We start from the raw sequence: 14,228 nt of genomic DNA on the forward strand, positions 1-14,228 counted from the left end.
ATATAATGTTAGTTAATGCTCAAGAGATTCGTGTTCTAAAGGTTAACATCGAAAAGGCCTGAAAGTAACCAAGTAAAAACACAGCAATGCGTCTGTGTCTATATATACAATTACATCTATTTGCTGGTATATTTCAGAGTGCTTCTGGAAGGATTATGTGAAAAATAGAAAACACTGAATACCTCCAGGGGGCAGAACTGGATGGCTGGGAATACTTCACTGCACACTGTTGTGCTCTGGATTTTTAATAGTGTAAAGGTATGGCTAATTCAAAATACAAACATAAATTTTTAAATGTAAATAAACTAAGACACACGATAAATCAATTTTAAACCATCACACAATTAAAACTGCTAATGTAGTTTATTATTTTTTTTCCTAGTATTTTCAGGTATGGGCTTCCCTGGTGGCTCAGTGGTAAAGAATCCGCCTGCTGCTTCAGGAGATGCAGGTTCCATTCTGGAGTCGGGAAGATCCCCTGGAGAAGGAAATAGCAACCCACTCCAGTATTCTTAACTGGAAAATCCCAAGGACAAAGGCTCCTGGTGGGCTATAGTCCATGGGGTTGTAAAATAGTTGGCATGATTTAGCAACTAAACAACAATTTTCAGATAGACAGTGCGATGAGGAATGCGCTCAGCTTTATTCCCAATACTAAAAAAACTTGTTTCTAATATTTATTCATTGTCTTTCTAATAATATGCATTATTCATAATGCATCAGAAACAGCACTGGAAAGCCAAAGGTGAGCCACAGAGATGATTCCTGCCCTTCAAATCACACACATTTTTATACAGTGCCTTGAAATTACTTCATAGTCACTTCAAGTGTGCATATCAAATACCCCAACCAATTCAGAATGGTTGGATTCTCTACCTTAAGAATTCTAGCTCAATATTCTGTGATAACCTGAATGGGAAAAGAATTTGAAAAAGGATACGTGTGTGTACAGAACTGAATCACTTTGCTGCGCACCTGAAATCACCACAGTGTTGGTCAACTATGGTGGTGGCGGTGGTTTAGTCGCTCAGTCGTGTCCAACTCTTGCGACCCCGTGGACTGCAGCCCGCCAGGCTCCTCTGCCCATGGGATCCTCCAGGCAAGAACACTGGAGTGGGTTCTTCCTGACGCAGGGATCAAAGCCGGGTCTCCCGCCTTGCAGGCGTATCTTTACCAACTGAGCCGCCAGGGAAGCCCAGAGGCTAGGCCAAGAGGGGTGGGTTTTCTCTCTGTAAGAGTTCAGGACTCATCCTTCCTTCCAAAGCCACGCTTGCTCTCCCTTGCTATGCTCCAGCTTGCCGTGGGTCTCCTCTAACTCAGGGAGGCCTCTTCAACAGCCCTTCCACACTTAATCCAGCTTTAGTGGCAAACAGTCTATCTTTTAGTCTAATAAATGTCACCTAGTCTTATGTCTCATTTTATCAAGCACACTCCAAGCCCCTTGAAATCAGAACCTGTATCACAGTCTTTTATATCCAGATAAGACGTCAGAAAAAACCCAACACAAATAAACTTAAATACAAAACAGAAATAAACCCATAGACTAAAAACAAAAAAAAAGTATGGTCACCAAGGGGGTAAAAGGCTTCCCAGGTGGCGCTAATGACAAAGAACTGCCTGCCACTGCAGTAAATGTAAGAGATAAGGGTTCGATCCCTGGGTCGGGAAGATCCCTGGAGGAGGAAATGACAAGCACTCCAGTCTTCTGGCCTGGAGAATCCCGTGGACAGAGGAGCCCGGTGGGCTACGGTCCATGGAGTCGCAGAGAGTCGGACATGACTGAAGCTGCTTAGCACACTTGGGGGTAAAGGGTGGGAGGGATAAGTTAGGAGTTTGAGATTACCATGGACACATTACTATACATAAAACAGATAACCAGCAGGCACCTACCACTGCCCAGCACAGGGAGCCGTGCTCAATAGTTTGTAATAACCTCTAACAGAAAGAAGTCAGATAGAGATAGAGATGGAGATACAGAACTGAACTGTTCTGCTGAACACCAGAAACGAATACAACACGCTGCAAGTCAGCTACACTTCAGTGAGCTCATCCACTGAGCCAAACTGAGTCCGGCAGGATCAGTAAGGACTTGGGAGAGTTTCTAAAGCGGGAGGGCAGGGCGGAGGTCCCCAGTGAGAAGCCCTGCGGGCTGCGTCACGGGACTGTGCTCACCTGATGCTGCATCTCACAGAGTTGGGCCATCAGCTCATCCAACTGTGAGGCTGCTGAGGTTTTAGAAGCTGGTGGCGATTCCTTTGGGTCTCGAATCTCACTGTAAGGAGGAAAGAAAAAAATCAAACTAACACACCAAAACTCAAATAAGCATTAGACCGTGCCTAAAATACCAGAAAATGCAGTTCTAACTATCAGCCCTGTGCATGCGCGCTAAGTCGCTTCGGTCATCTCTGACTCTTTGCGACCCATGGACTGCAGCCCACCAGGCTCCTCCGTCCATGGATTCTCCAGGCGAGAACACTGGAGTGGGCTGCCATGCCCTCCTCCAGGGGATCTTCCCAACCCAGGGATTGAACCTGCTCCTCTTATGTCTCCCAAATTGGCAGGTGGGTTCTTTCCCACCGTGCCACCTGGTTAGACCCACTAACCCCTTAGATATGATTGAGACTAGACCAATTCAGCAATTTTACTTCCGAGACTCTATCCTACAGAAAAATTGGACATATCTATGAAGATACATGCACCAAGACACTCCTTGAAACACAAAAGCAGTATAGTTTTATAAGCAAAGTAAAACTAAATGGAGATACAGTCAAATAAATTATGGTCCACCCACACTATAAAATACCCTGTGGCTGCTAAAAAAAAAAAAAAAAAAAAAAAGTCAACAGATTTATATGAGCTAAGGAAGACTTCTAATTTATACTGCTAACTTAAAAAAACAAGGCCCAGAACAATATGAAAACTATCCTTCCATTGACATCATTTTAGAAACACGGATACATAAGTCCGAAGCTCACACACAAAGATCTGTAAGAAGACAGACCGGACAGCAACCTGTTGAGCTGCTAAGTAGGTGGTGGGAGGAGAGACGCTGCTGGAGGTGGTCTCACAGTTTACCCTGGATATATCCGGTTTGTCTGCCTTTTTTTGGTTTGCGGCCTGGCAGTGAAAGCACGGAGTCCTAAGCACTGGACAGCCAGGGAATTCTCTGCTTTGATTTTTTTTTTTAAAAGACTATTTTTCAGAGCAGTTTTAGGTGTATACACAATAGTAAGCAGAAGATACCTCTTTGACTTTTTACATATGTGAGTTCATAAAATAATTGTGTGTATGAAGTTATATTTTCAAAACAAAGGTCAGCTATACTAGGAAAGAGACACTGACAGAAACAGATGAGACAGCAGGAGCAGCAGGCTGGGCCTCAACAGTGCGGCTCTCACGTACATGTGTAGCTTAGATGCACACACGCGTTCATCAACTGTGATTCCATTAAATAACTTTCAGGATACTACATTAACATAGTCACAATATTGCGATTCCTATGAAAAATTATGTTCAGTATAAAATGAGCAATGTTGAATGTAGAACATTTTAAAACTGAAGCGGAATACAAAGAAAAAAATAAAAGCACACATTCTCTTCCTTTTGAGAGGCAATAGCATATTGAAAAGCAGAGACATTACTTTGCCAACAAAGGTCTGTCTAGTCAAGACTATGGTTTTTCCTGTGGTCATGTACGGATGTGAGAGTTGGACTGTGAAGAGGGCTGAGCGCCAAAGAATAGATGCTTTTGAACTGTGGTGTTGGAGAAGACTCTTGAGAGTCCTTTGGACTGCAAGGAGATCCAACCAGCCCATCCTTAAGGAGATCAGCCCTGGGTGTTCTTTGGAAGGAATGATGCTAAAGCTGAAACTCCAGTACTTTGGCCACCTCATGCGAAGAGGTGACTCATTGGAAAAGACTCTGATGCTGGGAGGGATTGGGGGCAGGAGGAGAAGGGGACGACAGAGGATGAGATGGCTGGATGGCATCACTGACTCGATGGATGTGAGTCTGAGTGAACTCCGGGAGTTGGTGTTGGACAGGGAGGCCTGGTGTGCTGTAATTCATGGGGTCGCAAAGAGTCGGACACGACTAAGCGACTGAACTGAACTGAACTGAACACCCTAGACACGATGGCTTATGTTCTTACACTCTTCTATGATTGTGTATGATTTTAGGAAATTTGAATATTACTGGTTTTCTTCATGTTAACATTCTTCAAGTTAACCTTTTTCCATCCCCTAATTCACATCCTTATCTATCCTTTGCAACCATAAAAGTTAACAATTATTGAATGTGTATATAACCCTGCTGCTGCTGCTGCTGCTAAGTCACTTCAGTCGTGTCTGACTCCGTGCGACCTCATAGACTGCAGCCCAACAGGCTCCCCCATCCCTGGGATTCTCCAGGCAAGGACATTGGAGTGGGTTGCCATTTCCTTCTCCAATGCATGAAAGTTAAAAAGTGAAAGTGAAGTCGCTTAGTCGTGTCCAACTCTTAGCAACCCCATGGACTGCAGCCTACAAGGTTCCCCCATCCATGGATTTTCCAGGCAAGAGTACTGGAGTGGGGTGCCATTGCCTTCTCCGTATATAACAGTAGGCCCTCGGTAAAGGGTTTTGCATGGGTTCTCTTTAAATCCTCACAAAAACAATAAGAGGTAAGTAGTACTACCATTTGGAGAAGGAAATGGCAACCCACTCCAGTGTTCTTGCCTGGAGAATCCCAGGGACGGGGGAGCCTGGTGGGCTGCCGTCTCTGGGGTCGCAGAGAGTCGGACACGACTGAGGCGACTTAGCAGCAGCAGCAGTACCACCCCCAGATGGAGAAACTGGGGCCTATGGACGTTAAAACCTTTGCCCTACCCTATACAAAAGGCAAATAACAGGGTTTGGGCCTGCAGACTGCTAAGCTTGTGTTCTCTATCACTAAATTATCTTTTGAAAGATGTATAAAGGCTATACAGTTTTCAAATGCATAATGTGCTATAATCTATTAAACCGATCATTTATCGTTAGACACCTAGATTGTTTCTGATTTTCACTGTTGTAGTCAACACTGCTAAATAAATGTTTGATACCTTCACTTCCAGAGAGTACATTCTGAGAAGTGGAATTACGGGGTGATATAAGTAACGGAATCTGGAGTAGTGTTTGTCATCAAGTTAATCAAGAAGCTTAGCTAACAACCCACCAGACGATGTGTGTGTGTATGAGAGAGAGACACACACACACAAAGCCACCAAGTCAAATATTCTAAATCATTCACTAAATGTGTTTCATACATGACAACAAACATCTTACTATTTTACTTATTTTATGTATTTATCAACTAGGGAAAAAGTAGAAGAAAAATGGACATCTTCCTCTCTTAACGAAAAAAGACCATCTCTTGGGTACAACATGTCCTGCTGCTGGCTCAAGTACGTTTGAATATCTAACAACAAGGAAAATGTAGGAGGAAAGTGGATCTTTTCCCCTCTTAAAAGACTTTGTCCTTTAGTTACAATATGGCTTCCTGCCAGACACAAATTTGGGTTTGATTTTTTTTTGGAGGCGGGTAGTTAATCGAAGAACAAAAATGGTCAGGTATGCAAGTGACGGATTTAGTCCTTGGAGGTTTCCAACAAAGTGCAAAGGAGCTCTCTCTCTCACACAACTCTTTTCAGTCTTAATCCCTCAGGAACTGCTGCTACAGGCATGTACTTAGGAATACAATAGGTGGCAGGACTGAACACCTCTCTGTTGTGTCCCAGCGTAGAAAAAATGCAGCGTCTTGCGCAGCCCTGTATAATCCAAAAACCTGTTCATCCCACAGATGGGCATTCTTGTTCTTAGTGAAAGGACTCTCACTGGTTTGTCCCCTCATTTTTTTTTTTTAATTTTTTTTTTGGCTGTGCTGTGTAGCATGCAGAATCCTAGTCCTCCAACCAGGGATCAGCCCCGTGCCCCTGCCCTGGGAGGGCAAGCCCTACTGCCTGCCAGGGGAGGCCCTCTCACTAGTTCCCAACTAGGCGCCTAGTGCAGTGTAGAAAGAAAGAGAGATCGTTGTCATAATACCCTAGGAGTAACTGAGTCAACAGTATCAACTTCTAAATAAGAAATGAAAGACCTCTTGAAGTGTCAATGATGACTTCACTACAGGAAACGCTCCTGAAAAGAGAGAAACCCTCAAATCAGAGCTCCTTTGATTTCTCCTTCCATCTCTAAGATGATGCATGCTTGCTAAGTCGCTTCAGTTGTGTCTGACTCTCTGTGATCCCATGGCTGTAACCCCCCCGCCCCAGGCTCCTCTGTTCATGGGATTCTCCAGGCAAGAATATTGGAGTGGGTGGCCAAGCCCTTCTCCAGGGGATCTTCCCAACCCAGGGATTGAACCTGTGTCTCTTAGTCTCCTGCACTGGCAGGCAGCTTCTTTACCACGGATGCCAGGTGATAAAAGTACGTAAGTAAGCCATCAGTAACAACTTCATTATGCAGAGGTCTTAACAATACAAATATGGGTGTCAGGATGGCCGAGTGGTCTAAGGGACCAGATTTGTTGGATAGCACAAGGAGCTCAGCTCGGTGCTCTGTGATGATCGAGAGGGGTGGGCTGGAGTGGGGAAGGGTCGAGAGGGAGGAGACGTGTATACTTAGAGCCAACTAACGTTGTTGTTTAGCAGAAACAAACACAACTTTGTAAAGCAACTATCCTCCAATTAAAAGAAAATCCTATGATAAACCATAAAAAAAATAAAAGTTGAGTTCAAGACTTACCAAGTGAAGGGCTTTATTTTTTCCCCTATTTATTCCTCTGCAATGTGTTTATGAAGTGTCCCTCCTTATTCTTAACTAAAATTATTTGGGGTCATATAAAAGATACATTTCTAAAAACCATCATATTGTTATATCCACACCTGGTATTGAACATACTTTCAAGGTTGAAAGTAATGTTTGGTTAATTTAAGCAAGTCAAAGGCAATGGTGGAAACAGCACGCAGGAAACTTGCTTCTGTGTCTCACGCTGAATCTGTACATGGAAGCCTTGCGAGCTCTGAATTTTATCAGCCTCGGGTTTGGATCAGCCTGTTACATATTGACTAGGTCACCTGGATTTCATATCACTCTCCCACACAGAACGACACGGTGAATATCATTCAGTAGTGGTATTTGCATCGGTTGAGATCTGCTCAGGAAAATACAAAGACTAAGAGTAAGCAGAAAGAATTAGCAATTTAATTACATGGGTGATGGAGAGCTCAGAAGCAAACAGGAAACACTGAGGGAACCCAGAGATCAGGTTCAGCAAGAAGCCATTAGGTCAAAGGCACAAAACGAAGAGGCTAAGTTACCAGCCCCCAGGAGCCCAGGTTCCCAGGCAGAGGAGGGAATCAGAGATGCTGTGGAGAGAGAGACTGGGCGAGCACACACCCTAACCGTCCTTGCCTTGCACCCCTCTCCCCCCAGCACCCCTACCCGCCCGGCCCAGTCTCCCCACAGCGCCTTCCATTGTTTGCAGCCAGTGGGAGCCTACGGACCCTGGAGCCGGTAAAACCCGACCCGCAGGGTCAGCTCTCCTGGCCCAAAGATCTGTGTGTGTGTGTGAGTCACCCAGTCGTGTCCGACTCTTTGTGACCCCACGGACCGTAGCCCTGCAGGCTTCTCTGCCCATGGATTCTCCAGGCAAGAACACTGGAGTGCGCTGCCATTTCCTTCTCCCCAAAGATCAGTACTCCAGAGGAAAGGCGCCCGGGAGTTAGGATGCCGCTCGGTCAGCGGGTCACGAGGCCAGGTACACAGCAAAGTGGCCGCCAGCCGGGCTGGGTTTCATACAGATATCCTTGTGTTTAAGTCTTGGTTTCCTCAATATAAAAAAATATTAAATATTAACTGAGAAGCTACAGTGTACCACGTACTTAATGTTTTGCTTTTTTTTTCTTTTTACAAAGGAGGGAGACGGGAAGGCCTAAGGGGCACACCCAGCAGGCAGCTCCCTAGGACTGGAATAAGCTGGCGATACGTATGAGTGAGTTGGCTTCACTCTCACACGAACAGAAAGCCCGCTAAAATGGGAAAGTCATGCCAAGGCTTCAAAAGAGAGCACAGGCCCTCCTTGTATCTTTGCGCCACGTGTACGTTACTGGTTGCAATGCTGAAACCACGTTAGTGTGGTGTAGTTTTCTTCACCAAGCGTGAAGCTTTAGCATTTACATTTTAAACCCTCTGATTTGTTTCCCAGAATGCTGTCTGATTTTTTTTTTTTTAATTTCTAGTTATAACTGAAGAGAGAACAGAAACAGTGGCCCTTTAATTTTTCAGATTGTCAAACTCTGCCTTGGCCAGAAGAGATCATTTAGTAAGTAGAATCTGCAGCAATATGTAACTTTTATTAAAAGGAAATCCCTCCACCGCTAAATAAATGTTGAGTAACCCTGAACATTCACTGGAAGGATTGCTACTGAAGCTGAAGCTCCAATGCTTTGGCCACCTGATGCAAGGAGCCAGTTCACTGGAAAAGACCCTGATGCTGGGAAAGATCGAAGGCAAAGGAGAAGGGGGCCACAGAGGATGAGATGGTTGGATGGCATCATCGACTCAACGGACATGAATTTGAGCAAACTCTGGGAGACAGTAAAGGACAGAGGAGCCGGCGTGCTGTAGTCCATAGAGTTGCAGAGAGTCAGACATGGCTTAGCAACAGAACAGAAACAGCATATATTCATCAACCTGCCATGGAAACCCACTGTCTTAGTTCAGCCCTGATCCTAGCTCTGATTTTGTCAGCATCTTGCTGACATTTCTTTGGCTGTTTTCTCTTTTGTGAACTGAAGGATGGTATCTGGAATAGCTGGGTCAAAAGCACCTGTGGTAACTCGGGCTGTTTACATTTTGTCAGGAGGCAAAGGAAACAACAGCATCCACCTGCAGGGATGAGTAGATGACCCGTCTAGAAGCCAGGCTCCCTGAGAAACTGCCACGTGTCAGCTGGCAGAATTCCACCACTGCTCACAGACCATGGAATGAGGGGGAGGGAAATAGGAATGCTAGTAACAAACACTTGAGCAAAGCAAATGATGGCCCGAGTATCCTTAATTTTTAAAATATTTAATTAAAAAGAAAAATACCTGTAGACGTTGGGTCCCTGGATTTCGGTAGTATACACAAGCTGCACCTAAGACATGTAAGTGAGAAGAATAAAGAATGAATTTCTCATTATTTGAATGTTGGATAAACAACAAAGTCCTACCGTAAAGCACAGGGAGCTATATTCAATATCCTGTGCTAAACCATAATGGCAAAGAATATGAAAAAGAAATAGATAATACATATATGATAACTGAATCCCTTTGCTGCACATCAGGAATTTACACAACATTGTAGATCAACTATGCTAAGTCGCTTCAGTCGTGTCCGACTCTGTGCGACCCCAGAGATGGCAGCCCACCAGGCTCCCCCGTCCCTGGGGTTCTCCAGGCAAGAACACTGGAGTGGGTTGCCATTTCCTTCTCCAATCCATGAAAGTGAAAAGTGAAAGTGAAGTCGCTCAGTCGTGTCCAACTCTTAGCGACTCCATGGACTGCAGCCTACCAGGCTCCTCTGCCCATGGGATTTTCCAGGCAAGAGTACTGGAGAGGGGCGCCATTGCCTTCTCCGAGATCAACTATGCTTCAGTAAATTTTTTAATAAAAGACAAATTTAAAAAGAATACTAGTACTTACCCACAGTGAATTAGACGATGTCTGGAGCTTCTGAAGGGGACTGATAACTAGCGTATGTCAAATCTTTGACAAGGCAGAGCAGTAGCAGCCATCCCATAGAGAAAGGCCAAATTCTCGGCACAGTAGCTGGCTTGTGAACAAATACAAGGACCAACCCGCCCGCCCCGCCCGCAAAGCACTGAAACGGAGACGTCACCCCTCTCAGAAAAGAACCACAAAACAGCATGAGCCAGGGCGAAGCCCCTTGAACCAGACAGGATGGAGTCGGGGAAGAGTCTCACGTGGTTCAAGTTAAGGCACCGGAAGAAGTAAGCAGTGACTCTAAAGGGCAGCTGACCCGCAGTTTATTTCATGAGCAAGTATTCATTGAGCGCCTGTCAGGTGTGAGGGCTAAGGGATGCAGGAGTCAAAAAACAAAAAAGAGTAGAGATTGCTCCTGAGCCTTACATTACGGTGGTGAGAGACAGATGATGAATTAGTATGTAAAAAAGTAATAAGCATTGATGATGGGCAGGAGATAAGAAAGGGGCTTCCCTGGTGGTTCACTGCTAAAGAATCACCTGCCAATGCGGGACATGCAGGTTTGATCCCGGGGTCAGGAAGTTCCCCTGGGGAAGGAAATGGCAGCCCACGCCAGTATTCTTGCCTGGGAGATCCCAAGGACGGAGGAGCCTGGTGGGGGCTATAGTCCATGGGGTCACAAAAAGTCAGACGCCCCTTAGAGACTAACAACACCAAAGGAGATGAGAAAAGGAGGAGGGATGGCATTCATCAATATGTTGGTTGGGGAAGGAGCGCTTGGCCAAGGACTTAAGGGAATGAGGACAGCGTGCAGGTGTCACTGGCTCCGCGGTCGAGCACCTGCGGAACAGAGACGAGCGTGGCCTGAGCAGAGCGCACCAGTGAGGCAAGAACAGAGTCAGGGCCCAGTTCATGCAGGTCAGCAACCACCTACTTTATTATTCAGACTGGGACACCTTTGAGAGTGACGTGAGGTGGAAATCGCTCAGTAATGTCTGGCTCTTTGTGACTCCGTGGACTATACAGTCCATGGAATTCTCCAGGCCAGAACACTGGAGGGGCCATTCCCTTCTCCAGGGGATCTTCCCAACCCAGGGATCCAACCCAGGTGTCCTGCATTGCAGGCGGATTCTGTACCAGCTGAACCACCAGGGAAGTCCTTGCGAATGAAAGAGAGTACTAAAAATAACTAATATTACTTTAATTTTTAAAACTTGTATTTATGGACCAATATTTTTATTTTATCATATTGGTGGACCTATCAACTAATTCTACTCAAAATAAAATTTTATAGAACATTTAAAAATGACACATAGCTATGAACATGAAAGCAAAACATTTTTGTATTTTTTTATATTGATTACTTGAGCATTTTAAAATGGCACAGGTAAATATTTTTGAGATATATGTATGCATATCTTAATTGGCTACTTAGCCATTGTAGTCTTTAACATCGTATGCTAAAATTTTTCTGAAAAAATGCCTTTTTTCAACATGATCTTATTTATTTTTACACGTTTTATTAAATTGCAGTCTTCTGTAAAGCTGTGTTTTACGGTTAATATATCTGAAATTGTTGACACTGTTTCTCCACGCTGCTGCTGCTGCTGCTGCTAAATCGCTTCAGTCATGTCCGACTCTGTGCGACCCCATAGACGGCAGCCCGCCAGGCTCCCCTGTCCCTGGGGTTCTCCAAGCACGAACACTGGAGTTGGGTGCCATTTCCTTCTCCAATGCATGAAAGTAAAAAGTGAAAATGAAGTCGCTTAGTCGTGTCTGACTCTTAGCGACCCCGTGGACTGCAGCCCACCAGGCTCCTCTGTCCACGGGATTTTCCAGGCAAGAGTACTGGAGTGGGGTGCCATTGCCTTCTCTGGTTTCTCCATGGCCCATAATAATTTTAATTGAGAAGATACTCCCTGTCTAGATGGTGATGAACCTTTAAGTTTGGAGCAGATTCTGCTGAGTGGAAGATATTTTCAATCCTATTTTTTATATTAAAATATGTAAATATTTCAGCTCTAATATTTTCACACATGTGGTATTTCTGTCTCCATCCAGCACAACTTTCTTGGATATTTTTACAAGACAGAGCTCTTAAATGATGCCTTGTAACATTTCACCAAATGTAGATACTGCAAAATCATAGGCCTTCACAATTTCATCCCATTCTGATGGGAATATAAATTTATTCAACTAAAATCAGGAGGTCCATCAAAGTTGAGATGTTTCCAAAACATGATTTTCAAGTTAGGCCATTAAAATGTTTAACGGCTCATCTTTTGATTGGTTCATTTCCTCCCAGGCTTTTGTAAGAAGAAATCTGAGCTACTTCCTTTTTGCAAACTTTGTTGCACATAATTGCAACTTGTTTAAAAACTTCAAAAGCTGAATTTTCATGCTACATGCATTAAATAATCTGATTAAATATTTCCAACTGATTTTGCACATAACATGGCCTCCATTGAGGTTGCTTTACAAAGTGACTTTTCAGAGGCTCAGATATTTCTAAAACCCAGTTGATGGCAGGCAATGAATAGAGAAAATAAATACAACCACGCTAATATATATTTTTAGATTCAACAACAGCTTCTGTCACAAAAGTTTTGTAGATGATATATATATATATAAACATATATACACACACGCACACCCTGATTGTGTGTGTGTGCACGTGTGATAAGTCGCTCGGGCATGTCTGACTCTTTGTGACCCCACGGACTGTAGCTCACCAGGCTCCTCTGTCCTTGTGATTTCTCAGGCAAGAATACTGGAATGGGTTGCCATTTCATTCTCCACTGATTGTGTGTATATATATATGTAGAGAGAGAGACTTTGTAAATTTTAACAACCACAGTTTCTATTCTGATTGGTAGAATACAGAAGCTTATTTGGATGCAGTCATGAATTTTGTGCACATCACGACCAGTTCCAACTACCTATCTGCTCCACACAGTGGCTTTGCCAGCAGGCTGTGCTCCGTCAAACTTTGTGTTAGCATTACCACCCTCTCCAAACAACATTGATCTCCATCGTTGAACTTTTCAACTAAATTTACAATGGCATTAGCAATATCAGATGCTCCATTTTAGACAGAAGAATAAACTTCTAAGTACTTTTCTGTGGTCCTTTGAATGAGCTGTAACAATTAAACCAATTTGGAACTAAAGTTTCTAATTGAGGCCTCTAACTGATTTAATCTGACATTATCTGGTGGCTTGCAAAAACAGTCAATTAGTTATCACTAGTTTACTTTAGTTACAAGCACAAGAAAACAGAATTGAAAATGAGCAAAATTAATTGAGGAGAGTCATTTGATCCGTATGGAAGGTATCACAATGGCGTGTAAACATACCTCCCGCAGCTTCACATATTGAATTTTCATCTGGCACGTTCTTCTTAAGTATTAACTTTTCAAAACAAAAACTACACGTTTAATTGTCTCAAGAAAGTTGAGGATCGGACTCCCCTGGTGATCTAGTGGTTAAGAATCTGCCTGCCAAGCAGGGAACGCGGGTTCAATCCTTGGACAAATACTGAGCCCAGGCACCCCAATCTTGAAGCCTGCACTCCCTACAGCCTATGTTCCCTGACGAGAGAAAGCCCCCCGAAACTAGAAAAAAACCAACACGCAGCAATGAAGACCCAGCACAGCCAGTAAACAAATCATAAAGCTTTTTTAAAAAGAAGAGATGATGATGGGTGTGTATTCTGCACAAAGTATTTGTTCAACTTTGTTAATATTTACCATCCAACATGGGGGTGGGGAGTAGAAATATCACTGTCAGTTCGAAAACCAGAAGACACAAACATTACGAAGAAGCATCAAGATCTACTTCAAAAGTGACTATTAGCATAAATAGATCCCACTTGGGGGGCAGATGCTTAACCGTGGGACCACCAGAGTCCCAAACATCAGCTTTATTGAGACAGTTAAACGTGTAGTTTTGGTTTCGGTTTGGATTTGAGTCAAATGCTGCTGGAAGTGCTCATTACAGAATTTAGAAGCATTTTTGCCAAATAATAAAACTAACATCTTTAATACACAATCAGTGACAAAACTGCTTTACCAAGAACACTTAGATCACACTGTACCCTATGGCAAGAGTGCTCAGCCTCTGCTTCTTCAGCTAGATGTGTATGACCTTAAGCCACAATTTCCTGTATTTCTCTCTGACCCCGAGGAGATTCTCTGCATCTCACAGATCATCTCACGGACCACAGCAGGGCACGAGAGGTGCTATGACAAGTGACCAGGGGGAAAAAATCCCTCATCATTTTTCTTGCCACCACTGAAGACCAGAGGAGTCAGCTGCCGCTGGCTGCTGTGCTCGAGCTCCAGCTGTAACAGCCAGCACCCTGAGTATCGCCCTTCAAAGGGTGCTGCCAGTTAGACTGTATCCTAACAGGATCAGGAGATGAGAGTAGCCATTGTCATTAGGCATCTCTTAGACCCTAGACCTCCCTTGTAGCTCAGTTGGCGAAGAATTCACCTGCAGTGCAGGGG

At 44.1% G+C, this 14,228-nt stretch overlaps 1 protein-coding gene across 1 annotated transcript in view; it reads right to left on the reverse strand.

Annotated features, from left to right (window-relative positions):
• The window catches only part of LPXN (leupaxin), a 38,520-nt gene that overhangs the window by 15,925 nt on the left and 8,367 nt on the right, over positions 1 to 14,228 (reverse strand). Inside the window, exons 3-4 of the mRNA XM_052653227.1 lie at positions 9,107 to 9,153; positions 2,173 to 2,272 (exon numbers count right to left, since the gene is read on the reverse strand). Of these exons, the coding sequence (XP_052509187.1) occupies positions 2,173 to 2,272; positions 9,107 to 9,153 (147 nt within the window). The remainder of the gene's footprint in view (positions 1 to 2,172; positions 2,273 to 9,106; positions 9,154 to 14,228) is intronic.

This window comes from Budorcas taxicolor, chromosome 15 (genome assembly GCF_023091745.1).
Source record: "Budorcas taxicolor isolate Tak-1 chromosome 15, Takin1.1, whole genome shotgun sequence".
Lineage (NCBI taxonomy): Eukaryota > Metazoa > Chordata > Mammalia > Artiodactyla > Bovidae > Budorcas > Budorcas taxicolor.